This window comes from Grus americana, chromosome 13 (genome assembly GCF_028858705.1).
Source record: "Grus americana isolate bGruAme1 chromosome 13, bGruAme1.mat, whole genome shotgun sequence".
NCBI lineage: Eukaryota > Metazoa > Chordata > Aves > Gruiformes > Gruidae > Grus > Grus americana.
The window spans coordinates 20375648-20402133 of NC_072864.1; the positions used below are offsets into that span (position 1 = coordinate 20375648).

The 26486-nt window shown below is 46.7% G+C and overlaps 1 protein-coding gene across 1 annotated transcript; it reads right to left on the bottom strand.

Moving 5' to 3' along the window:
* Positions 1 to 548: 548 nt before the first annotated feature.
* Positions 549 to 25928, bottom strand: HSF4 (heat shock transcription factor 4). The gene is made up of 13 exons (XM_054840680.1): positions 25806 to 25928; positions 21682 to 21790; positions 20424 to 20551; positions 18684 to 18808; positions 16190 to 16265; positions 14672 to 14736; positions 11712 to 11811; positions 11227 to 11351; positions 9125 to 9349; positions 7006 to 7111; positions 5470 to 5535; positions 4370 to 4457; positions 549 to 3144 (listed from the first exon to the last, which is right to left on the bottom strand). Exons 1-13 carry the CDS (start codon positions 25926 to 25928, stop codon positions 2948 to 2950), a joined length of 1533 nt encoding a protein of 510 aa, XP_054696655.1. The 3' UTR covers positions 549 to 2947.
* Positions 25929 to 26486: the final 558 nt, after the last annotated feature.

Sequence of the window (26486 nt, forward strand, 5' to 3'; positions counted from 1 at the left end):
AGGAAAAAAGTTTATAAACAAAAGATTTTAAAAAGTAATTCCAAGAGTGAAGTTTGAGCTCTATTATCACTGAAAGCAAGGGAAAAAAAAGTATAAAAGGATAAAAAAATGCAAGTAATTTCAAGAACTATAGATTCTTTTACCACACTGACCAGCATTTTAGTTTGAAGAACTCAGCTGCTTTCGCAGTGCCACATTTTACACGCTAGATCTCCTCAGCTCCTGTTTCGCCGAGATGATCACAACCCACCAGTGGGCCCTACATTATCTCACGGGTGAACCTCCTGAATTCCTGGAAGCTATTTTCCTTTCAGGGAAGACTTGGGAAAGAGGAAAGGAATGAGGGGTAGGCAAAAGTAGTGAGAGAAATGCCAGCGCAGGACTAAATGAGAAAAAAAGAAACACATTTAATTAGTGTTTTCTGTAAAACTTTACAAATGTACAGCATAGTGCAAAAACACAGTCTCAGCACATCACCTTCAAGTAAAATTAACAATGTAAAAAGCCAAGGAACACAAGCTTGCTCCTTCACAGGAGCGGCTCTCGAATACTCTTCCTGGAGGTTCCTCTCTCACCATCAAGCTCCAATCTCATGGTTATAGTAGAGCAAAAAGCCTAAAGAAAAAACCCAAGAACCATGCCGAGCGGCTGCTCCCCGCGAGTGCAGCCTGCTGCTTGGTGGTATCAAAAATGCTGCAGCCGGAGATGGTGTCAGGCAGCCTTGTTGGTTGAGCTGCACCTTTGTCTGCTTGCAAGTAGCTCTCCTAAGATGGTTCGTTTCTCAACCCCAATAGACAATCCAGTAAGACACCAAAGCGTATGTCTAACCTCAAGCATGTGATGGGCTTCATAAAAATAAGGGAAAACTACTCAGGAGCTTGAGGTTAAGCACATGCTTAAATACCTTATTGGATTGATACATTCAATGCTAACGTTAAGGCGAGCTAGCATGTCAAAGTTCAGAGAAGGATGTAAATCTTGAACGGGGATAACGGACTCTGTCGGATGATGACAGACACCAGACAGTTTTCAATTACCTATGAGATAAGAAGTAAACAAAGTGCAACTTGATGACTTTCCATCACTGGAAATGACAAAACACAGTGGCAAACGGGCTGATCTAGGTGAACTTTCTAAGCACAAATCTGTCAAAAAGTAAAACCTTGTCCATAATACAGTCAAGCACATCATCTAAATACCAGGCCAATGGGGGCTGCCAGAATTTTCCCTTAGTCCCGAACATGAAAACAGTGGCTGGAATTAATTCGGAAGTTCTCACAACCTCGTTTCCCAGCTCATAGTGGTTAACTGGGGAAAAAGGGGCTCAAAAGTGAATGTTTCTGAACTAACACATCCGTTCACATACCGATAAATGGATGGAGGAAAGGGCTGGGACAGGAAGGTCCCTTTAAAACATGCCTGTCTTATTAAGGAGAATTTGAACCTGCATTCATCTGATTGACTGACTACATTTTGGGCTGGATGCTGCTTGACCATTCAAGATGCTTAGAAATACAGTTTAGAAACGAGAATTGTCACGGCAATGAAAGTGGGCAGAACGGTTCTTCAAATGATACCAGCACGGCTTACACCTCCCTGTCTAAGCCCTTAGGAGGCCTGAGTTAGCTGAATTTCCTGGGTCTGCCTTACTGCATTTGGGTACCTTTCCTAAGGAAAAGCAACTCAGTTAGAGGATACTGAGATAAATAATACGTTCTCATTAGAACTACAGCATAAAAAAACAAAGCTCTGCTTTGTTGAGAAACTCAGTTGTCAGAAACCACGTGGAAAAGGAAGATTAATCAACCTTTGAAGGCCGGTCTCAGATGCACAAAGGACAGAAGAAAAGTTAGTGGGACACGGTGGACTAATCCTTCTGCCTTTCTCCTACACTGAGCAGCTGAGAGTCCTTCTAAAAAGGGGATCTGATCAATTAAACTGGTTCATCAGATTTTATACATCAATAATGCAACAGGCACATCTTCAGGAGAAATAGAACAGGTCAAGGCCAGGGAAAAAAATCATTGGACTGGACATGGAATACTTAGCCAGCACCAAAACCCAGAGTGCGCTCCCTCAGTCCTCTTTGCACATGGAAAATTCTGTGTGCAAAAGAGTCTATCCCTTTTTATGGGTTGTGGGGTGGGGTTTTTTTCTGTTGTTTGTTTGTTTTTAAAGTATGGGGTGCCCTGCCTTTATGTTAGAGGAAATAAATTTGGGAGAAAAAAAAAAAAAGAATCCCAAACAGCAAACCCTCTCAACTCAGCTTGGGATGTTTTGGGGTCTGTGATAGTCTGCAGCTCCCCAGAGACACATTCTTGGAGTGGTCACTCTGAAAATGATCTTCTGCACACCCCGAGAGATCTTCATTTTCCTACTCACCCTAGGAGGATAAGGGAGAGGCACAAGTACATCCCATCAAAACCAGAAAATGGATAAAAGAATATTTTTAGAGCATTGGACTAGCATATAGAACTATTTTCCTATTTAAAAAACAGCATCCAGAAGGGTCAGGCATCGTCGCTAACCTGTGCTGCCCCAATAAAATCCAACAGTTTGCCGTTGCAAACGCTAGTCAGGATCACTTTATTTTATGAAGTCCCTGATGTACTTTCAAGCTACTCTTCACTTAAATTTTATTAGAAGATTTGAAATTTCTAAAAGCATTTTCAAGGAAAAAAAAATCCTGCCAAGTCCTCACTCCCCACAGGAGCAAGCACCAGAAACACTATTTTGTTTTAAATTGTTATCCTGGGCAAACACTAAAAGCCAGGTGCAGGGAGGGTCATGCAACAGCTATTGACCATTTCTATCAACTCAAAAAGAAAGGGCACAAAAGTTCATAAGAAACTTTCTTGTGGGTTTCTGAGTCACTTTTGTTTCTTTACATTCAAACCTGTGGACGCTTAGATGGGTGGGAGGGAGATGGTGTTTCCTGGAAGCTAAATCACTGGCTGCTGTCAGTTGAAGAGCTGAGGTTTAAGGGGATCTCCCCTTGGACAGCCACAGAGGACAGGTAGGAAGTCGTATTTTCAGATGGAACATAAAGTGATGAACTTTCAGGCAAGCTGATGAGGTCGTTTCCAAAGATTGACTGACGATCAATGAGGAACTGCTGGGCACTTTCAAGAATGACATCTTTCCCTAGGAATGCAAAGGACAACAGAAAACTTAGTTTCTGGAAGGCAAGTTACGAGACTTTATGTATGTAGAGCTGAAAACAGGCAAATCCCACTGCGACAGGAGGTGAGGGACCTCACTCCAGGCAAAAAAAATGCTTGGAAACACTTGAGTTAAACTTGGGTTCACTCAAAAGCCCATTAAAATTGGTGGAAATCTCTGCAGGTTGCCAGGCTGGGTTCTGCCTGAATGGTGAGGTGCCTCACAAGAAGTGAAAGAGGGATGGCCAAATGGTTGGAGACACTGAGAAGTGGATAAGAGTAACTTCTCCTTCACTCGAGAACTGGTTTTCCTCAGCTTTGTAGAAAGAGACATCTGCCAACTGCCCTGTTATTCCAGCATCACACCACGGCGTGGACCAGAAAGGCTTTGCAAACAGGGGATGCTCCTCTTGTGCAGTTCAACCCCAGCCTGCAGAAGAATCCTCTCCAGTGCAGCTGGGCTTTTGAGGCCTTTGATGCTCGTGCAAGATGCTGAGCTTCAGGTGGAGACTGGAAGTCCTTGAACTACACACAATACATCAAAACTCTGAGGTGGGGTCAGGTGGCTACAGCACCAAACTAAGGCTCACGAAAGCTTCTTTTTCAGGTCTAGCCCAGTGAATACACATGAAAATAATATATCGCTATTCCAAGAGCAGGAAAAAACTTCTAGATTCATATCTAAGGTCCATATCAGAGTCAGCGAAGGGAAGAAGATCAGCTGGACCTTTCCCTTGAGGTCTGGTAAAAGGTCTGGAGAAACTGAGACATAACCTTTGCCTCTGACTGCTAGCAGCTACCAGGTCACTTCCTCTGCAGCAGGAACGAGAGGAAACACAAGACCCGGACAGCTCTTACCACCCCTACTTCACTTAGATCACCACATTGCTCTTAGGTGGCAATGAACGGGCAGAGAAAACAGTGGAGGCACCGACAGACATGATGTGGACCCAAGCAGGAGCAGAGGCAGTTCCATTACATTTAAACCTCAGTTTATCCCCCATGGATTTCCCACTGCTCAGTAACTAGCTTAGCAGTTGTTGTGGAAACATTGCTGACTGACAATCATGAAAGTAAAATACCAAACGTGTTTTGTTCCCTGAAAGCGGCAAATGGTCACTGCTGGACGTTGCATCTGGCTGCTGACGTGTTTAACACCTTAATTACATCCCCATTGCCGAGTCTGCCGGAGCTGCTAGCGCTCCTACCTGGGCAGGCGTTGTTAAACGGTGGGTTGAACGCTTTGGAGGACAGCTCAGTTGCATTCTTCTCCAGATCCACTGTGAGTCGCTGCATCTTGATGCAAAAATATAAACTACAATGTACAATTATACAAAGACAGGGGAGCTTGTTAGAACTAGGCCGTTTCTGAAAATCCGTGCTTCATCAATGCTGCACAACATCCCCCAGTAATGCGAGCTATCCTCCCTGCCCTGCCTTTTCTCTCATGCAATCCTTTTTAAAAGAGACCGCCCCTTGCTTCCAAGACTTGCTAATATTATCTCTCTCTTCAGAGACTCTCCTTCCTAACACTCAGGAAGTGGAATTACCTAGTAAATTCAAAATTATTAAATCAAAACCTAAAAAGGATAGCGATATCATGAAGAAGGCTTAGAGACCTTTCGCACTTCATTAGAATAGATTACACTTTGCTTGCGCGTCTGTAGAGATGACAGAACCGTCCAAGTCTTTATCCAACCTGGCTGGCAGTGAGGGCTCTGAGAATTCACCCTCTATCAAGCAGGAAAAAACCCAGTCAGGAAACTCACTTTTCCTTCACTGTTTATTAAATCACCATACGCACTTCAGAAACATCTGTGGCAATGTCAGTTCCAAACAAATACCGCCAAACTGAATTTCTCCGTGTTTCTTCTGTACGGGTATACATGAACCTCTATTCTAATTGCATGTGGTTTTACTGCTCCTGGAAGGTACAGGGATGGCTGCACTTTACAAAGACATATTTTATAAAGGGCTTTGGCAGAAAGACACTTTGCGAATCTATGGTGTTAGTAGGAAGTGAGAGTCACGCCAAGAGAAAGTTTGGAGCAGCCAGCTTCAATCAGAGACTCCAGGACATCAACACGTCTCTAAAGAAGCTCTGGCTGAACGGGGGAGCCAGGTCACAGGTATGAGATAACGCTCTCAGCCTACCCTCAGGAGATGCTTACGTGCTGTGCTTTCCCACACTCTCCCTCTGGCTATAAAATAACTGAGCATTCTTCAGTTAGGCACAAGCTCTACTTCATAATTACATTATTAGTAGTATTATTGTTATTATCCTATCTCAGAAATACACATCTCTTACCGGAGACAGACTGGCTTCCATTTCAGTCAAATTCCACTCACTCAAAGACAAATTGGGATTAAAGACCTGTTGGGAGAAAAAGACAGTTAGGGCTCTGAAAGGTGTAATGGCTCGAGATCCATGTATCCTCAGCCGTCTGCCTTGGCTGCCTGCTCGAGGTTGTAGTCCTGCTGGCAGAGATGCCGGAAAGCAACGCCCGCCCGTGCCTCGGCTGCCCTGACACATTAACCCGAGCTGCAGGGAAAGGCTCATGTGTGTTGCTGTGCAGCACAGCCAGCAAACAGCAAGGGCTGAGTCGTGGGCGCTTGTGCGGATCCGCAAGCCTTGCTGCTTTCCAAGCGCAGACGCCCGGTGCCACAGTCGTGTCGTAAACCAGGGCAGCTGTTTGTGTCACTGCGCGTGCAAGTGAGAGCCCTTTTTTGCTGCTCTTGGGTCCTAGGACACTTCTAGATTCACACGGGTGTTGAAAAGCGCTCCAAAACACAGTAGCAGAGGGCAGATTACTGCCGCATCAGTGTCTTGATGGCAATTTCTTGAGAAGTCTGAGCAATCTGGGAAAAGGAGCTGTTGATCTGGGGTACGGCTTTATGATTCATTCTCCCTCTTGTGACATTCAGTTGCACAGAGAGAGAAAAGTGTGTCAGTAACAGGAAAACACCTCCTAATGAGAAATAAGAAACAGAAACCAACGGAGCCAGTGACAGAGCAGCAGGCCATTAGAAAAGCTTCCCATAAAGTCAAAATCAATCGCAGACACTTGGGAACTGGCTTTAAGAGAATAAGATTGATTTTTTTAAACGATTTTTCATTCCTGTTTATCCATGCAAGTTTACCATGTGCCTGCATCTGAAGCACCTCCTCAAGGGAGCAGATCTTTGACATATAGATTCTTTTGCTATGTAGAGTTATTTGATTATTGGCAAAAACCTTTCATAGACAAACCATATGTACAAGGAGAGAGAAAGAGAGAAAGGATCAAACCTTCATATTTCTGCATATATATTTAAGAAAAAAGCCACTATCCATTTCTAGAGAAAAGTGACCTGAGAACTGCAGACAGACAAAGATCTCCACAGAGAGAGAATCTGACATTGGCTACACTTCCCAGAATGTGAGGAAAAAGGGAAGGTAGTAGAGCTAAACACAATCTAGGAGTATCTAAGATGCAGAATATGCAAAAAATAAACCCACCCAAAGCAATTACCAAACTAGCTAGAGTCACATTAAACCTATTTTATGTACATGTGTTAGGTCTCACGATGGTGTCTTTACCAAACGCACTGCGTTTTGTGCTCCTGTAAGTTCAAATATGTATATTTTCAGAAGAAACGTAAAAAAGCATCACTTCAAGTCTGAAATCCTGCCAGTTCCTATGAGCAGGTCAAACCAGAGCTGTGACTCTATCGGCAGCACGTGACGGATAAAGCGCCGCACAAGAAGCAGCAGCACGGTCTGTCTGATTTACAGCCCAAAGGTACCACTGTGAGCTTCGCCGCCGTTTCGCGCAGCCGCCCCGGCGGAGGGGCTGACACTCACATCCAGGAGGCTGGCGGGCTCCAGGCCGTACTGCTGGCTCCTCAGCAGCAGCTGCAGCCCTTCCAAGCTCCAGTCGGTGCCCTCCAACGGGTCTGAAATATCTGTTCTGAGAAAAGACAACAGAAATATTACCATGAATGAGACTTGCATAGGTACATACAGAAAGCAGGACTGAGCAGCCTTCTGACGTAAGGTTTATGTTTAAACCTCATTTAGAAAACCAAGAGCCCGCTGTCAGCCTGGGTTTATGCCATATCACTTGGTTTAATCCCAGAAGTACAAGCCAGCAGAGCACAGAGGGGACTGGGCTGACGGTAAAACAAGTGAGACTACTCCTCTCCTGGGTGACGCATGTGGTTTGGGGATGGACAGTCTGTGCACATCTCTTCAAGACTGGGAAAATTAAAGCTTTCCTTAGACGAAATCCTTCTAGAGAGGCACTTGAGATTCAGAACAGGCTGCATTCCCATCCTCCTGGGTCCCAGGCAGTGGAATTACTATTAACTAATGGCTTTTAAAGGAGTGAGTTTTACCTGCAGGCATTAAGCCTGCAGACTGCATTTACCCAAGACATTCAGCTAAAGGAGCGACTGTGAGGCCCTGCTGTGTTTTATAGCCCCCAAAAGCTATAAAAATTTATTCTTAAAATCCAGAGTCTTTAAAAGAGAATGTTTTTTTCTTCTAATAAACTGTTTTAAAGTAGCCAGTGGGGTTGAGAAGGAGGAATTTGGTTCTCTGTAAGGACCCAAAGGAAAATAGAAGCCTTTCTGATAACTCTATCGAGCGCGGGGGTTTTTCCCCCCAGCTGTCCTCACATTGCTGCAGTTGCCATAAAAAATGAATTCTGCAGTTAACTTCTACTTCATCCACCAAGTTGCAACCAGGCTTTCTTGGTGAAGTCTGCCGCACACTCACCCATAACGTTGGTGCTGTCGGGATGCCAGTCTCAGACCACGGCAGACCACAGCTCCAGAAGCGGCTCACCCAGATCGCTCTGTGGCCGAGCCTAATGACACTGTCCTAATGCCCCTTGCGAGAGGGCGTCATTCTCTGGGTGACTGTCACATGCAGGACACTTGCGTGCCCTGGCTTCAAAAGAATGAAACCACAATGCCCTCGTATCAGACTTCTGCACTCACTGAACACAAACTCTCAACTCTCCATCTCTGTGAGTGACCTCACTTGCTATTTCATGATTTTAAGGCATGATTTTTTTACCCTTGCCTTGGACTGCCTAGCATTATACTGAGCCCCTCCAGTTCAAGCAGACAAGCACAGCAAGACAGCTCAGTTTCGTGGGTTTTCACTCTTAGTCAGAGATGAGGAAGCCGAGATGTCTTGCAGTGTCAGCTCCCCGGTACCTCCCCAGAAGCATGTGGCCCATGTGATGGTGCCAGAGCGACTGGCAGCCCCCTGAAGACAGCTCTAGCACGGACTCAGGAAAGACACCTTGGAAAGGTGATAGGAGTAGATGCGAAGGGAGAACAGACTGAAGAGAAAAGTCTATTTGACTTGACAGCACAGGAGAGGAAAAGGAAGGAGGCAAATTATTTCCTTCTCAGGCCCAAGCCTGGGCCTGATAAATGCTTTGATGCCTTATCAAATATGTGTCCTACTTAGTGCAGAGGTTATGACGATGATTGACTGTCATCTTCCATCACTGTGTATTGGCACACAAGTGACACCTTATTCACTGCACAGAAACACCAGTGACAAGTATTTCCTTATGACTTTATGTGACAGAAGACCCAACAAAACAAATGACAGACAACACACGAGCTACTGGAGGTGTAGCTTGTCCACAGACCTGGGTGTTGGTCTGGGCTCCAGCTTTCACTTGGACCATGGGCAAATCCCTCTCACTGCAAAAAGCCTCTTCCTGCTCCCATGGCTCTGCTGCACATGCTCTGACAGCTCCTCCTCTGTTGGGGCCTTCAAGACCCCCAACCCTGTGAACTGTCCCCTGGGCTTCAAGGGTCCTCTGAGCAGGTGCCACAGGTACAGGATGGAGCTCACCAGGCTGCGTTAGGTGACTTAAAGTCAGCTTCCCTTCCCCTGGCTAATGGGAAGGGAGGGCCATGAAACACGCAGGGCCACAGCTCTCCCTCGCTCCCCTCACCTGTCCAGCAATGCCCTTCTGCCTCTTCTCTCGGATGGTTGTGAGGTCCCCGGTGGGGCCGCACCGCAGCTCCCTTTGCCTTCCAAAACAGACTGAACCATGGCAACCGGGAGCACAGGGGGCTCAGAGCAAGCCCGGCAGCCTGGCAGGGGGACGTCAGGCTCAGCGGTGGCTTTCACTCCAGGGCTGACCGGCTCTTCCTTGATCAGCATGAGGCACTTCTCTCTGTATCAGAGACAAGAGTTAGCACCACACACACATCTGCTCCACAAAGGCCTTGCACTACTGGGAAGGACAATAGCACAAGGGCTTGCTTCCACTTCCCATCAGACTGCCCCCCCCAGAGTCTTTCCTTTCCCCTAGAAGGGCAAAAGAAACCAGGAAACTTGGTTTCTTTTCAGCAAGCTTCAGAAACATATTCAGCTGGAGTATCTTCAGTCACTTCATCAGTCACAGCTGTAATGAGTTTGCTCCATTCGATTGTTTTGCAAATACGGAAAATACACTTCCACGTGTTCATCGTTCCTCAGATAAGTGTTAGACTTGAGACAGGTTAAAGGGTCACTAGGGTAGACAGGCTCCCCTGAAAAAAAAAAAAGTCTCCACCCTAGAGATAGCAATGGGATCAGTAAGACCTTCCCATGCTGAAATTAGGGTTGGACCAGCAAGCACTCTAGAGATGCCAATGACACAGGTCAGGATCTTGTGGCCCTGCAGGATTTGGAACAGAAGCGAACAACATCCAACAGTCCAAGTCAGATATTTTACTTCTTTGGAAGCAGAGGTTTGCCTTTTTCCAGAGGGAGAGGCCCTCTGTGTTATTCCTAGATGGACATATGACATTGAAGTTTTGAATGGTACCATTTTGTACGTAAAAATCTACTCTGTACTACTTACAGGAGACTTTACAGCTTTCTGTGAAACTGCACAACTGGAGCCAAAGTGACAAAGGCATGTAGGGCAACAGGCACGGGGCATGGAAAGCCACACTGAAAAAATACCATCTTACAACACTAACAGACTAGCTTTGCTGCAAGACAACACACGAGCATGTCACACACATGGGATGATGGTATGTGACACTACAAAATCTTCATCTGCGTTCCTTTTAGATCGTCTTCTCATCTCGTGAATCCTCAACTCCCACCAGAAGCTCCTGTTGCTTTAGGAAGCACCACACTCCTGAACTCATCAGGGCCGGGGCTGGCTCAGATTCTCAAGTCACGCAGACACAGCATAGATCAGAGGCCACCAGATGGCACTCAGTAATTAGTAGAAGTAAGCAACTCAACTTGAAGGTTATACTAAATTTTTTCTGCTTTAGAAATGGCTTCCAGGTTGGTTGTTTTTTTGGTTTTGTTTTGTTTTTTTAATCTGGAGCTCTTTACCTTCTTCTAGCTAATTTTATGGCTATGGTTTAAATTATTAAGCAGATTTACAGGCAATTTCTAGAGTCTGCCTTGCCTCTATGCCTGAGAAACTGTTTCCATGATTCATCTGTCTACTTACTTTCCACTGACATAGTTGTAGCTATTCTGCTACGAGCCCTAAATACACTGCATGTCTGTGGCAGGAAGAGATAAGCATTAAAATATCTCTGCATTCCGTTCTTAAGTTACTGGGACCTTTTCACAGAAAAGTTGTCAAACATCGGAAGTTGTTGTGATGCAACCTTTCTGTTCTAATTAGCGGAAAGATGTATGGTTTGATTCTATTTCTTCTTTGTCAAAGCCAAAAGGAAACTTCCTTTCTCTCAAGAAACACAACAAGTGTTAGTATCTTATTATTTGATAAAGTCTGAGACAGCCCCTGTCTTGAGAACAAAACATAAAGAAACATGGAATACTCCTCAAAGAGGTGAGTGGAAGTCCTCAGCATGAAACTCATGACTTTGTTTTGAAAGCTATGCTGTTATTATCCCTCCCTAATTCTGAAAATCTGACCCACATTGCAATCTGGAAAGAAATATTCCAGCCCACCATCTCTATAGAGATTTGCGAATCAGACAGAAACTTTGGTAGAATTACAGCCAGGAAAAACTCTTTTGAAGTTACGCATGTCCATACCCAACTCTCCCTGGTTTTAATCCCAAATATGTTTACCTGTCATTGTCAGGAGGTGATTGCATATTTATTACGTTGGATGGTGATGCTTCAGTAACATCAGATATGATGGGTCCTCCCGCAATTGCAGGGCTGTTTAAGCAAGAGGCGGGTTCTGTCGATGGCTAAGAGGAAAGCAAAAAATCATAAAGATTTATCCTTCTGAGGACCAGAACAAGTCCAAGGTCCTATCTGACATACAGTTTACTCACTGTGCCCTTGAGTCCTCCTTGCATGGAAACCAAGGAAGTTTTTACCTGCTATGCAATGGGGTCTGCCTTTCCCTCCCACGACCCATGGCCTCCCACATGCACCTCTCCCTGAAACAGGGGAGCTGAAGAAATCATCACTCAGCTTTGCAAACCTCTTCTCCACTGCCAAACTCTTGCCAAACTACTTACTCTGTAATCTGTACTATTGCTTCAAACATTTTTCCACGCTGGCTAAAGAAATCCCACAAAGCTCAGAGGTTGGCGTAAACCTACCGACTGTATGAAATAGGGGTCATGGAGGGGGTCCGTAGACAAATGCCGGCTGAACTTGGACACCGGCGGTGCTGAGATCCCGTTGTCAAGCATCAGAGGTCTGTGAAGAGAAACTGGTTTGTTTTCCCAGCATGTACTGACTGGTTCTGGTTGCTCATACACGAGATGTCTCTCGGCCAAGGGTTGTTTTCCCCTGGGTACTCTGTTTTTCCTCAGCTGTAAGCTACTGTCTTGTCCAGTGGTATGGACAAGGAAGGGAAACAACAGTTTTAAAGGAGGTCACCATTAAAAAAGGGCATTAGCTGTACAGATGATCTCAGTTTTCTAGATTTTATTTGAAAGATGCAAGTAAAATAACAAATTCAATTTATATTGTGAATTGAACAAATTCAATTCATATTTTCTTCTAATTGCTAGTGGTTTCAAGCTCTGGGCTAGATCCTCAGCTTGTTTAACTGGAGGCAGCCACGCTGAAATTATTAGTGCAATACTGGAATGTGCCATCATTACCAGCTCCCTCGCACTCAGGGCCTCTTTGGCAAAGCTACATCTCAGCGTAGCACTGCATAAAAGGAACCTGTGCCATTTGCTAAGTAATAAAACGGGTGGAGACACAAAGCAGAGCAGAGCCTATACTCATTGCATACAAACCTTTGAAAAAATGACCGACAGGCTTTTACAGATGGCGACTGACAACAAGGAGTGGGTCTGCATGCTGGGTCCTGTAGCAGGAGTGCTTTATGCTCAGGAAATGATTGAAATCAAGCAGAAATGGGAAGGAGCCTCAAAACAGCACCACCATGAAACTTCCTGGGTGGCAGCCCTTGGTTTTGTGATATGGTCCCAGAGAAGCTGGGAACTGCTATATTTTGCTACACACCCACTATTGTTAATGCTGTGATGATCCTATAAAACTGCCTAGCAAATCCCTTTTCTCCTCCCACTGCCCCGCAGTCAGGAAAAGCATCTCCAGTGTTCATTTAGAAGACAGTGATTTGGCTGAGGGAACCAGGGAAAGCCAACAGTTTTTTTCCACAGTAGTATCTAACAGGCTTGACAGAAGATAATTTCTAGCTCCCTTCATCCTACAGACACTGGAGGTGGATACGTTGGGAGAAATTATGGGTTTGCTCCAACCTCAATTAGATCCCACAGTGAAGGGCATGATACAGCAGGACACAGTGGCCACAGTGCTTGAGATCTCGGTGCTGTCTAACAGCTCGTTTAACAGCCTTTTTCTATTCTATGACATTAATTAAAGACACAGAATAAAAAAGAACATTTGAATCACCCTGACATGGACCTTGTTATGGCATAAGCTACCCTTCAGTACACACCGAGATATCCTAGCTATCCCTGCGACAATTTTGAATTTGTAAGTGTCCAGCTCTCTGCTCCAGGAGCCACAAATGAACCTCCCCATCCAACATTTCTTATCACAGTAACTTTGGCACCTAACCCATCTAACAGCCTCCCAGGTCAGCCGTGCCCGTGGGACCTACAGACGTGCCCATCCTGTCCAAACCTACCCAGAGCCCCCAGTTGCTCCAGGCTGTACACTATGCGTTCCTGCAGTCATTTAAAAGAGAGGCAGGAAAACAAAACTGTGAAAGATAGAAGGACAGCTATGGACACAAGGCTCTTGAGGTTCCTTGAACACAGATTTTTGTGTTTCCAAGGAAGCAGAAACTCAAATTAACATGCACAATACCATGCAAACTGCAGCTGAGTTTTATCAGTGTGATCCCTCTTCTTAAGGAGGCCACCACAGTTGCTGTGCAGACAGCTTTGTGCTCTTCTGCCCCTTGCAGCACAGTTTCTCACTAATGATTTGCTTTTTTCAAAAAGCAGTGGTCCATGACAACATTTCTTGGGCTGCAAAGCTTTTACAGGGAGGGCATGGCCCTGACTGTGGAAATTAGAGATCAGATCTGGCATCTCGTTTCTCTGCTTCCCCACTCCACTGGAGGAAAATTTCCCCACTCATGAACCTCAGCGACTCAAAGCAGCTGATACCCTCCCCTTGAGCCCTCCTCTTTGCTACCACTCTCCGTGCAGTGTTTATCCCTTCCAAGAGACTCAGCAGAGAGGGTAGGCAGAGGTAAGAGTACCCAGCTTGCTTGTACAGGTTATGGGCTCTTTCATTCAGTCCTGTGTTTCCTTTACAATCCTCACAAGAAGAGCCAGTCAAGAACAAGGACACCGACTTAAAGAAAATCAACCCGCCCTGAGCAGCCATTCTTGGGCAGTCTGGCTCCTTTCTCTGAGGCGCGGAGAAGTTTCTGAGTTGCCAAAGGCCACAAGGCAATAACGGTGGGAACTGGTGGCAGGTCTCTGCCCTCAGCCTGAGCCACAAAGGCAAATTCGTCTTAGGAGCCCCTCTCCCTTCTTTAGATCACAAGCACCACAGAGCAAGAAACGCATGGCTGCTCTCCTGGAAGGCACTAAGCTTCCTAATTCAAGCTCCTCTATTCACTTGCCTTGAGGAGCTTATTTATGACTCTAAAGATACCTCTTGGCTAAAATCTTCCTCCACCTTCCCCTCTGTAAAGCCTGCATGTTACATGCCACCAAACCTGCGCTGGATACACACCCCGTTCAGTGACCATGGGCTAAACTAAAGGTGTCCATGGGCTCCCAGTGATGACAAGTGGCAAAACTGGCACCTGTAGGACCAGCAGTGGGGTCCTGCCATTTACTCTCCCACTAGTTAGTGTTCCCATCTCCCATCTCACTCTGTATTCCCCAAATAAAGGTCACGAGCTGACACGGTGCTTCTCTAAAGACCACTGAATGGGGCATGTCAGCAGGTCTGACTCGGCAGTTCAGCCCATTCATTTCCCATCACCATGGTGCCCTGGTCCGGTGACCGCCTGCCTGGGCAAGCTGAGCTTGTGCTTTTAGTGAGGGGGCAGCATTATGCACCCGTGAGCGTGTGCGCACCACACAAGGGTACTTACAGCTTCCTCTTTATCCCAGTGCTGCTAGGGCTTGATTGGAGCTGGCCAAACAGAAACTGAATCAGCTGTCAGGAGAGATCAAAATCCGGTGTTAATCAGCAGAGTGATTCAGCACTCCCTGCTCTCGCAGCCATTCTTATCTCACACATTCCTCCCTCACACCACCACCCCAAAGCTGGGAGCAGCCATGAAATATGGGAGCCAAATTGCATGAGCCATCGGAGCCTGAAACCGCACTAAGCTTTCCAAGAACTCAGAGGACCTGCCTGGCTTTCCAAGAAGCCCAGCCAGGTGCCTGCTTTGTGCGAAGGCTGCTAGATGCACGTGCTCAGCGTTTTCTTTCTCCACTTCTGTGCATGCAGAACTCCAGCTAGCCCTGTTAGACTTGGAAATCTGCCTGTGAAGTACACATGCGAACATTCCTAGGCCTGGAGTTAGACTTGGCCTCCGTAAAAGTCTTTAGAGACCTTTGTAAAAGGCTCTATAAAGTCTGACAAAGACTTTGCAAGTGAAAGAGGCAACCCCCTAGGGGAGACCCTGGATGGAGGTCTCAGCTCTTTCAAATTGAGTTTTTCAGCCCCGTGGTACTCAGTGTTGATATAACAGGACACTAAAAAGGAAGCAGAATGGCTTTGGAGAGGAATCACTTAGCAACATATTCCCAGGTCAGCTTGAGCCTAATGCTCTGCTTTGACCTCCAAACAAAGAGAGTGTTATTATTATATACCACAGCTGTCTCTTACTCATTGCTCAATATAACAAAGTAGAGTTGCATAAATGCCTCTACAATGAGTGGTGTGGCTGGTCCAGCCTCCGAGCTGGAGGAAGGTTTGATAGCCTCGTGCATTTCTATCCAGTCCTATGACTCTGTGATGCCACGTGAGGGTCAGAACGTGGCTCGCAGGGGGACTGGGAAATGTGACATGCTCAGTCACGTCAGCACCATCCGGGAATCACTGCAGAGGCCTTTTCTAGTACAGGTCATGCTAGATTTTAAGGGAGATGGCTCCGCAGTGCTCTTTCAGTCTAAAAGGTTGTACAGTAATTCCTCGACTATACCAGTAACACCAGAAAACCCAACAGTTGCTGGAGGTCCCCTCTGGGGGAATGGCTGGCCAATTCTGCTGCCTGCAGCTTCAGTGGTGGCAGGAGGGGGAGGCTCCTCCCTTGTACAAAGGAAAGAGGAAAGATTTGGGGAGCCCAAGGGCATCGGTACAACCAGAACACAGCCAATACAGGGCAATTACTGGAAGTTGTGCTCTCTTGCTCAGGACTTTGACAGAAAAGTGGTTTCTAACATCACAGCAAGGACTGACAGGGAATTTAAAATCTTTTGCTCAAGGGCATAATCTATGCTGTGTTAATGACCACTTTCCATAGGACACAGAGGAACGTAACACAATTTGAAAGAGAAGAAAAATAAATACACTGCAATATCAGAGTGGAGAAAATTATGTGACAAGAAAAAAAAAAAAATCAGAGGAGGACATACACCATGCAGTACAAGTGAGTTACTACCTTGTTGATCACTTTCTGTTGCTGCGAGTGGTTCTGCCGGAGAGAAACAACTTCCCGCCAAAGAACTTCATTTTGCCTGAAAGTGAAACAGAAACTTTCTGTGAGCACAGAAACATCCCAACAGCCCATGGTGCTGCCGTGAGGCACAGAATCACAGAATGGTAGGGGTTGGAAGGGACTTCTGGAGATCATCTAGTCCAATCCCCCTGCTAGATCAGGTTCGCCTAGAGCAGGTAGACCCAACTGTGCAAGTCTGTCTCACTTTGGGGCTCTTGCAGTGCTTGGCTCTTTTCAGGTGTCCCAAACGGGGTCACACACTTCCTTTCCTTGTTTTTCATCAACATCAGAATAACTACAGACCAAAGCTTGGAGGAGAAACAAATAAAGAGAAACCATTTATAGGGGAAGGTAACAAGAAGACATGTGTGTTTAGTTTTTGTAGAACATTTGGGCCAACTCAGAATTTGAGCAAGGCCTGATTTGTGACTTTGAATGAATTGAATCACCAAGACTGTTCTTTCTGCAGAGACAAGAAAGCCCAACCTCTCCACAACTGTCCCCAAAGACCAAGAGAGATCTTATGGACAGAGATCCTATGTACTCTGCCTGCTGAAACCTCATACATGTGATGGTACAAAGGCATGTTTGGGAGTGACTGGAGCAGCTAAAGGGATGCTTCTGCATCCGAGAGCCTCGAACTAGGAGGACTGTGATGATCTCATTAATGGGAGTCACTGATTTCATCCAGCGCAGACCTGTGTCCAGCTTGCAATTGCATAGAGCATATTTGTTTTCTGTCTGCAAACGCAGCACACAGGGGAGTTACAGGCTTCCTTGGACAGTCAGCCCCAGAAAACAGGATGGGGAGACGCACAGTTTATTTGCTGCACTGCCTCCAAGCCTGGATGCCAGCCAAGTCCATGCTGAAAAAGGTTTTGCCAGTGAATTTATCTCAAGAGTATATACGGATGCACCAAAACCAACAAGCCAGCAAAACCAATCATACAGGTGAAATTTATAAATCCTTTTGCTACATATCCCTTAGGTGGTTTTAGTCCTGTCTGGTGTGGAATTGATGACAGAACTGGGAAGATAAGGTCCAGGGCTTGAAAGAGCATGGTAGGTCTTGCTTCAGCAAGAATCTCTGCGGTGAACTTTCTGCTCTGGTACTGACAGGACTTTCAGCAAAGCAGCTTTCTCCTTCGTCTGACAGTTGGCACTGGAGTTATGTCCTCACGGTTCTTCACCAGAGTAAATTTCTTAACATAGTTTCAACCTGCGATTTCTGGTCTTAGTTTATAAAAAGTTGTATTCTTTTCATCAGTTGAATGCAATTTTGCCTTTTGCCAGCTGGAGGAAAGGAGCCAGCATATCAAAAGGGAGAATAAACTAGAAGCAAGGACAAAGCATTGATAGTGGAATTCTTTATAACTTAAATAAGATACAAGCCTAGAAACTCTTTCATTGCCACTGTACCTGGATTTCATGGCGTGATTTCATACATGTGCTAAGTGTGGGAGTCATTAAAAATTGAGGTAGGATAAAAATATTTATCTGTTGCATGTAAGGTGCTGGGCTGGAATGAAGTTGCACAGTATATGATGTTCTCTCAAGGCCCAGGATGCCAGCATCATCTGGTGATGTATGAGTATCAGCTTTCATTATAAAAGAAGGTTTTGGGGTCTTTTTGATTATTCAAGTGCTTTTAAAACAAAGTTCTCTGCAAGGATTAAAATTCTGGAAGCAAATAAAACCCTCTCCAAGTACATGATTTATAAAACCGTATCCATTTACTAAATTCCTAGTGACCACGTCTGACTCAGAAAATCCCAGAGTCTCAGACAGCTGGAGGTCAGGCAGGCACATGCAAGAAACATTGCATTTGCTTGTTTGGCTCTTATACAACAATTTTGGCCACATCAGAAGACACACTCTTCAGAGAGATGGGTCCATGGGCTAAACACTAGAGCAGTTCTGTCTTAAATATTTTAGGCCAGTCATATATTTTGGAGGTGGAGGATGACAGATATATTTTTTATATTTTTTTTAATAGCTGGAGTGGACACCACCACATTTCTGCCAAGGACTTTTCCATGTGTGAGAAAGATTTACATCTTTACCACCATTTCTATCTGGAGGAAACACAGTTATCCGAGTTAAATCCTCAGGTTATACACATATTTCCTACACGGCCTCCTCTGTGCTTTCCTCATCTGTAAAGGGAAATCATAAATTAAGAGAAGATGTCTACCTTTCACTGAAGACAGAGAAGCTGAGCATTAATTCATATTTTATAGATGATCGGGTCTGCATAGAAATCCTAGATGTTATTGTCTCAACAGATCTAGTTAGTCCCTGTGCTTAGCCCCTGGCTCAGCATGTGCTCCCTGGGGAGGGAGGTGTGTAAGGCTCCTCCTTCCAAATATTCCCCAAGATCTACAACTCTAGAGAAGCAAATGCCCGTAAGAAGCAGCCCGAGTAGGATCCAACTCACTGCTTCATGTCCTGCACTTGACACTCCATGTTCTCCTGCTGACTTCTCAGTATCTGTACCTCGTATAGCAATCTGCTGAGGTCCTCCTGGCGCATCTTGGTCTCCTCACTTTTCACTACCGACACCTGAGGAGGAAAAATCAAAGATGAATTTTACCAACGCAAGAAGGGCCATGGACAGTGTCATTGCCACGGCTCTGGTGCAGGACTTCCACCAGCCGGGCTCTGACATGCAGAAATACTAGGACAGGTGATGTGCACAACAGTCTGAACTATCCTTAGGGTATTATTGCAAGGGCCAAAAGGGTAAAACAGAGTGAAGAGCAGGACAAATCCTTTCAGGATCTGTTGGCAGCAGAATGGGGACTTATTCCAAATCAGCTTAGGAAAGAAAAAAAAAAAGTATTTTGAGGACCAGGGAGGAATTGAACTAAGTTGTTTGATTAAATCTTTCTACTTTAACTACAGAGAGACCCAGTCCAGCCTTGTGTTTTACAGGGATGAACCTGAGGTAATGCTTCTAATTGACATATTACACCTGGATTTCCAGAAGGCTTTTGCTGAAGTCCCTTTTCTGAAGTCGCTATGCTAATTCGGTAAGAGAACAGCCCTTTTTGGGCATCAATGATAGGTTAAAAGACACCAGAGAGAGGGCGGGAATAGGTTCTCTCTTCTGTCGACTGTTGGGAGACCCAGTGGGAGTTATGCCATACTTTTCTAGAAAAGCGGGTAACGATTCAAAAGCAGAGCGGTGGGAAGCAAGCCTGGGCATGCAGCACTACATGAAGGTCTCATGATATTGAGCGACAGAGCAAAAAAGAGTCCAAATTCTGATGAAAGCCAGTCCCTGCACACCGAGGACCCCTGCTCCAACCGTCCACATATATGGGGAGGACAGAAACCAGACCACAGGGTGATCTTGGAGTTATGCTGAGCGGTCTATAGCATGGTGGCCTGTGGTCTGAAGGCAAACAAGCATTTTGGGACTTATCAAGAGACCCTCGCAATGATCATGGAGTGCTATTCTGGTCAATCCACCCCCAAAAAAGAGACACAGGAGGGTTAGAAAGGGACAGGGCAGGCAGCCATGGTGGCAGGCACAGAAGGGCTCCTGTTTGGGGAGAAACAAGGCATTTCCTGCTTGAGACGCCCAAGGGACAGGAAACAAGTATTCATTACTTCTCTCCTAGCAGAAGGCCCAGGGGAAAACAAATTAAATAAAGAGACAGCAGGCTTAAAGCAAACCAAGGCAGCTATATCTCCACACAGACCATTAGTCAAGTTTTGGGATGTATTGTTGAGGGATGTTTTGGAAAAGCACCACACAGCTTCTCCATACCAGTGGTGTGGAACCTTCTGGAACAGGGGTCTGCTGCACCTCAGCCTTCCCGCCTTGCCTCAGCCTGCCTTCCCACCTCAGCCTTCCCACCTTGCCTCAGCCTCCCCGCCTTGCCTCAGCTGGCCTTCCCGCCTCGGCCTCCCCACCTTGCCTCAGCCGGCCTTCCCGCCTCGGCCTTCCCACCTCAGCCTGCCTTCCCACCTCATCCTGCCTTCCCGCCTCAGCCTTCCCGCCTCAGCCTCTGCCTTCCCGCCCCAGCCTCAGCCCTCCCGCCTCAGCCTCTGCCTTCCCGCCCCAGCCTCTGCCTTCCCGCCCCAGCCTCAGCCCTCCCGCCCCAGCGGCTCCCTGGGGGATCTGCCAAGGCATGGCTGGCGTGTGCCCCCCCACCCGCTGCCCCCTCACCTTCCTCTTGATGTGCTCCAGGAGGTGCTCATGGCCCTGCAGGAAGCAGAGGTGCTGGAACTCGGTGTCATCTCGCTCAGGCTTGACAAGACCCCCCTGCTCGATGTTCACCACCTTCCTGAAGCCATCTGCATGGAGAGGGTGCAGGTGAAGACCCAAGCCTTCCTCCTCACCTCCCACCCCCATCGCTTTTGAGGATATTTCTGTTCGCTCCCCACACTTTTTGAGCTGCTCTGGTGCTCAAGGCACAGCTGTACCCCCTCCCTGCGGCCGGGCATGTTTATGGGCCATATCTACAAGCAATCCGGCATGAAGGAGAGCCCTGTGCATCCCACTGGCCACCCCTGCCACTGCCCCCACACCATGAAAGCCTCGCTGACAAACCCTTGGTCTGCCAGGAGCTGAAATGCCTGCTCTTAGGAAATCTGTTTTGATTTGCAAGCCAAAGGGGTTCAGGGGAAGGTTTTTCAAAGGCACAGACCAGCATCAGGTGCCACTCTTGGAAAAAAAGGGTCACACGCACATTTGGAAATCTACTTTGAGTACTTCTCTGAAGTCCTAGAAAGGTTTCTAAACCATATCTAAAGACGGGCCTAAAATTTGCAATGGTGCTATTGTATAGATAAATAGCAAAGTTAAAACTTTACTGAGGAACTTTGTGAATTATGCATTGAAAAACTCCCAAAAACTGCCAGAAAAGAGCCATATTTAATACAGTCATGGTCTAGATATGGCTGAAAACTACACCTAAACCTCATTTAAGGGGTGACAATGTCCAATCAGCAAGGCAAGGTTTTTGGGGAGAAGTACTGTCCGTTGTTAACTCGGCCGGTGAAATGGAAAAGCTCTGGGCAGGCCACCCTCAAAAGCAGCAGTTTCTGAGGGAGGTGTCACAGTATCAGGCTGCTGAAAAAAGCCCCATATAGAATAAAACGGAAAAGAAACGATAAGTCATCAAACTGATGCAAGAGAAGCAGAAAACCTGGTAACTGAAATTTCTTAGCTCACCTCTTCCAATGTAATCTAAGAGAAATTTCATGCTGGAATCTAAGGTCAATGCAAGGAAATCACTCCCCTGGGATCTCAGAGGCCAAGTCCCCTTTGGCAAAATCAATAATGCCAGAATAGTGCATGTATGTGAGATCTCAACTTTTCTATCCAGAGTTCTCTGTCACGCCCCCTGTCCCTCCTGCCCTTTCTGTCACTCCCCCCGTGTCTGTGGGACCCACACGGCCCAGGCTCTGGAGGTTGAACTTACACATGTTCAGCTGCCGGACGAAACTGGCCATGTTGTTGTGTTTGAAATACTTGGGGAGCACCTCTTTGGCAAAGCGTCCTTGATCGAACACGTGGAAGCTGGTGCCATTCTGCAAAGGAGACAAGGAGAAAGGTGAAGTCATGGGAGCATCCCTGACCATGAGAGGTGCCCAGGAGGAGGTGATCCCCTGGAGTCCTACAGCGGGGGAAGTCGTGCTCTTGGAATTGTCACCTTGAAGCTGAAAAGAGCAACAGCAGCCTTCAGTGACGGATGTGCTCCCTTCAGTTCTAGTACTGTCAGTCCTCTACGACTGCAGTTTTGATCTTTTTCCTACTAAGCTTTGCCACTGCTTAGTTGAGAGCCTTAGATGTGAGAAAGAAACTGCAGACTTTTGCATCCAAATAGCTGGTAGACTGTGACCGTCCCCCCCTTGCGCGGACCTCACAGAAAGACTCTGGTGCCTGAAGGTGGTCCTGGAAAGTGGGAATTGCCATTATAACCCCTCAATCTGCTTGTATAGGTCTAACTCCAACCCATCTGCTCCAGAGCACAGCAGTCCCAGAGGGAGTGCTGCCTGGAGACATGGCACAGGAAACACAGCACAGCAAGAAAGCAAGTCATCTCTGGAGACACTGTGCTGATCAAGAAGCTCTACGAGCCTTCTCTTGATTAGTTTTGAAAGTACACAGCCACAAAGGCAACCCACAAAACGTTAGGAGTCATGCTTTACAGTCCAAGCTAGCAACATGCGTGTTAACCAGATAAAATATCAGTTTCTGGGGTTGCATTGCCAGGATCTGTGATTGCAAAACAATGCAAACCGCCTGGGATCGCTGGCAGAGACAGGCAGGCTGCAGGCCATGTGCTTTCCCTGCCTGGCCTTCTACCTGCTGACACTTTAAGCTGGTACAGAGAGGGCCTGTGAGACACAACGCACTGAAGCAGTCTTGAAACGTTTTGCAAACAGCAATCCATGCAACCTTTTTAAGGGACAGAAGAATTGGCGATTCATGTTCATCTGTAGCCAACACTTAGGAACAATGATGTTTTCTAAATCCCCAACCTCAACAGCCTCAGTGTCTCCAGGATATGGGGGCAGGGGGACCACCTTAAAGCCTCTCTCTGCTCCGGGTGGGCAGGCAGCACAGGGGTTTTGGAAGAATGAAGAATCGTGATTTCAGACTGGAGTTTGAGGCACATATGGCATTTCTGTAACCTTGCAGAGAACGGTATAGGGGCTCACACTGGCTTTGCTTGTGGGGAAAGAAAGAGCTGCAAAGAGCTACCTGGGGAAACACCCAACTGTGCAGCCCAAGCTCACCACAGCTTTACAGAGGGACAGGCAAGATGCAGAGACCTATGCCAATGCAAAGACATCAGCAGATATTAGGGACTTACCAACTCAGCTGCAGCTGAGTTTCAAGGGACAGCCAGCTAAAGACACCGGGTCTGCATGATGTAGGCAGGAAGGGGTCTGAGATCAGCACAGCCACAATCATCCTCCTGCTGCGTTCAGCGTTATTACCGGCAGTCAAACGGTGTGTCAGCTTTGGGGGGGTTATTTCACAGCGGACTGGTTTTTGACAGAGGAGGACAGTGTTTCGTAAGAGTGAGCACTCAGGCTCTGCCTGCAGTAAGAGCGTACCAGATGTGTGGGTCCCACCACGCACCCATCACAGGGTCTGCAGCTGCATGGGTGCACTCAGGGCTGCCTGGAAGTTTCTAAACCAGGGAGTGTAATCAGGAGAAAGCTCAGTGACTAACGAGGGGCCAGGTGTGTGCCTGTAGCCTGCCCACGGCCACCAGAAAACAGCCAGTGGCTGCCCTACTCCTTGCCACTACACTTCCATCACCAAAGGGTACCAATTCCCTCCGTGCTCTGGCTTGTCAGCTCTAACAATTAACCCTGCACGCCTACAAATGTAGGACTCTGGGTCAGCTATACTTCTTGCTCCTTGTTCACTGCTGCAAACACTGATGGCGACTGCCTTGACGGTGCCCTTTGACCATCACCAGGGTCCTTGCCGTCATTCTTTACCCACGCAGCAGAAGCAAAGACTGGTCAGGTGATTAAGAGATTCACTAATAAATTGTACGCTGAAATTATCCTCGCAGTCGGAGCTTGCAGACATGACAGCAGGGACCAGGGTTTCCCAACACTGCAAAGGCTGCTCTGGGGACAGAGCTGGTTTATCCTGCTTCTCTTGTGCTTCTGCCAACTCATTCCCTCTGGGATACAGCTGTGTGTCCCAGGGCTGGGCAGGCTGATGTAAAATGAGAAACACAAGGGTTTTGCGTCCCTGAACATCTCCTTATAGCCTCCCTTAGGAGGTCATTCCTTTGAATTCAGGGCTGTAATGTTCTCAGAAGCTGGTGCACCCAAAAGGGTTCCTACAGACACAAGAGACTTTGGAGTTCCTGTGCGTTCACCAACCAATCGGGCATGTGCCAGCTTGTTCCCACACAGCAGCTGTGCCTTGCTTGTCTTACATCATGGGAGCACAAGCTGGGAGAAACTTTGAAAGTCTTCTCTGCCCAAGGCAAAATTGATTCTACAGGTGTCAGTCTTGGCAGATGCTTATCTTCACTGCTTTTGACAGACACCCCGTGCCCTGCCCAGGCAAGCTACTCCAGGAATTTGCTAGGAGTTCTTCCTGACTACATCTTCCATTTTAAAAATTCATTTAATTATTCCTGTCCAATCTACCATGGACACGGCAGACTTTTCCTTTCCACCTTACAACAGCCTTTAGCGTATATATAAACCATTACCACGTTTCCTCCCCATCTCTTCTCCTAAGAAACAGTTCATAGGTCCTATTTTCTAAGAGTTCTGATTACATCCAGAAATCTTAGGCATGCACACAATTTCTCAGCTCCAACAACGCTGATGGATAGAAGAGGGGGACGCAACATGGGCAATGTAGACATCTAAAAGCTTTACCAAACCTCGCAAGAACGTAGCTATAGCCTATGTTAGGTTGCAGGCAAGCAAAGCGTGGTGGCAGTCAGTCAAAAATAACAGTGTTACAAGCGTAACAGAGATGGGACTATTTATAAACTGTGAGAAAATCCTTCTTAGTTTCAAAGTCCTTGTTTAAAACACAGGATACCAAACCTCAGTGGTTGGGAGAGGTATGGCCACGTAACACGTACATCAGAAAGCAGCCGTTGCCTTGGACAGCAATCCAGCTCAAACCCCATCACGAGTTTTGAATGAAAACTCTACTGGACACGAACACATAACAGAAAGGCTGCTTTAGATTTCCCCCCCCCCCCTTAAAATCTGCTTTTGTTAAGGATTCTCGATATCGGAGAACAAGTGTATGTACACAACTTATCCGATAACTCCCTGCTGCAGACAAATCACAACATCATTTGCAGGAAGTCTCAGTCGGGTCAAAAGCACAGCGTGGTATCAAAATACTGTACTAGGGAGACAAATAAATCATTTTAATTCTCTGATTGCACTTAGCATATTAACGCCTCAGTGACAAATAAGGAGCCAAAGCAAAGCCATCCATCCCTATGAAGCTGTACAGACGATACGCACACACATCACCACGATCATCTCACAGACTACTTGAAACATTAATTACAGCTCTTCCAAAACAGCGAGCGATTTAGGGTGCCAGTCTGAGATCTGTTTAAACCACAGGTTTCGGCCGCAGGTCTGAATGCTGTTTATCTGCTGCCTTCTCCCAAGGCATTCGCAGAATACATGTGAAATAACATAAAGAGCAGTGGAATTATTTAAGGGCTTTGCACCTTTTCTAGAAAATTTTAGCAAAGGTGAAAAACCTCTCCCTTAAAGAGTCTGGATTTTTAGAAGATTCCGTATTAGATACCTTTTAAGATGCTTAAGCGAAATGTGGAGATACTCTTATTAAAACACTCTGAAACCAGTTGTCCCTTTGAAACAGAAAAGCCACAATATTGCAAATAAATAATATTGAGTATATCCAAAAGGTCCCCTAACGAACTCTCGGTCCTTTCACTCTCCCGGTTAGCTGGCCAGCACTCGTAAAGCAAAGGGAAGTTGCTGTGATATCATTCGTGCCTCCCACCTCGGGTTCTCCCGGTGTTGCAGGCACTCAGCGACACCCGATATTCGCTGTACTTACGCTACTCCAGCAGATGAGATGGTTCGTTTCAGGATCTTCCACCAGCGTCCAGAGTTTGGTTAGGAAGGCTGGCACGTTGCTGGAGTATCCATCCATCACCAGAGAGCTGGGTGAATCCTGCATAGTTTTTCAGTGTCCCAGCTACGCTAACCCCATCGCTCTCGGCGTGCCTGCCTCCCTGCACGCGCGTGTGTCCGACAGAGAACGAACTACTGAATTTTATCCCGGGCCAGTGCAAAGTAGGCTCCCAGGGAGTCACATCAGCAGCGCTGCTTGCACTCTTAAAAACTCAGCACAATGCGATGGCATCACCAGCCCCAGAGAACAATACACAGAATGAAAATGCACTGCAGCCGATCTCGCAGAGCTGTGAATAAATACGCAGCGTCATGCAAAGGGAACACGTGCTGCGCACCTTATGCTGGGAGGTTAGCAAGTCACCGGAGTGAACCCACCTGCCGAGAGGCTGCGGGATGCCCAGGCACAGCGATGCCAGGTTGGTGAAGGCACCTGAATTGTTATGTTGGAATTTTCTTGTCCTAAACGTTGGCCGGCACAGATGAACAAGGGCTGGCCAGACCTCAGGGCTGCAATCTTTGGCAAGGTTTTGAAAAGTCAAAATTGTAAGCTGGTTTGGCTACGGACCCTATGTTATTCCTCAAGAGAAATGATTTGGCTCTG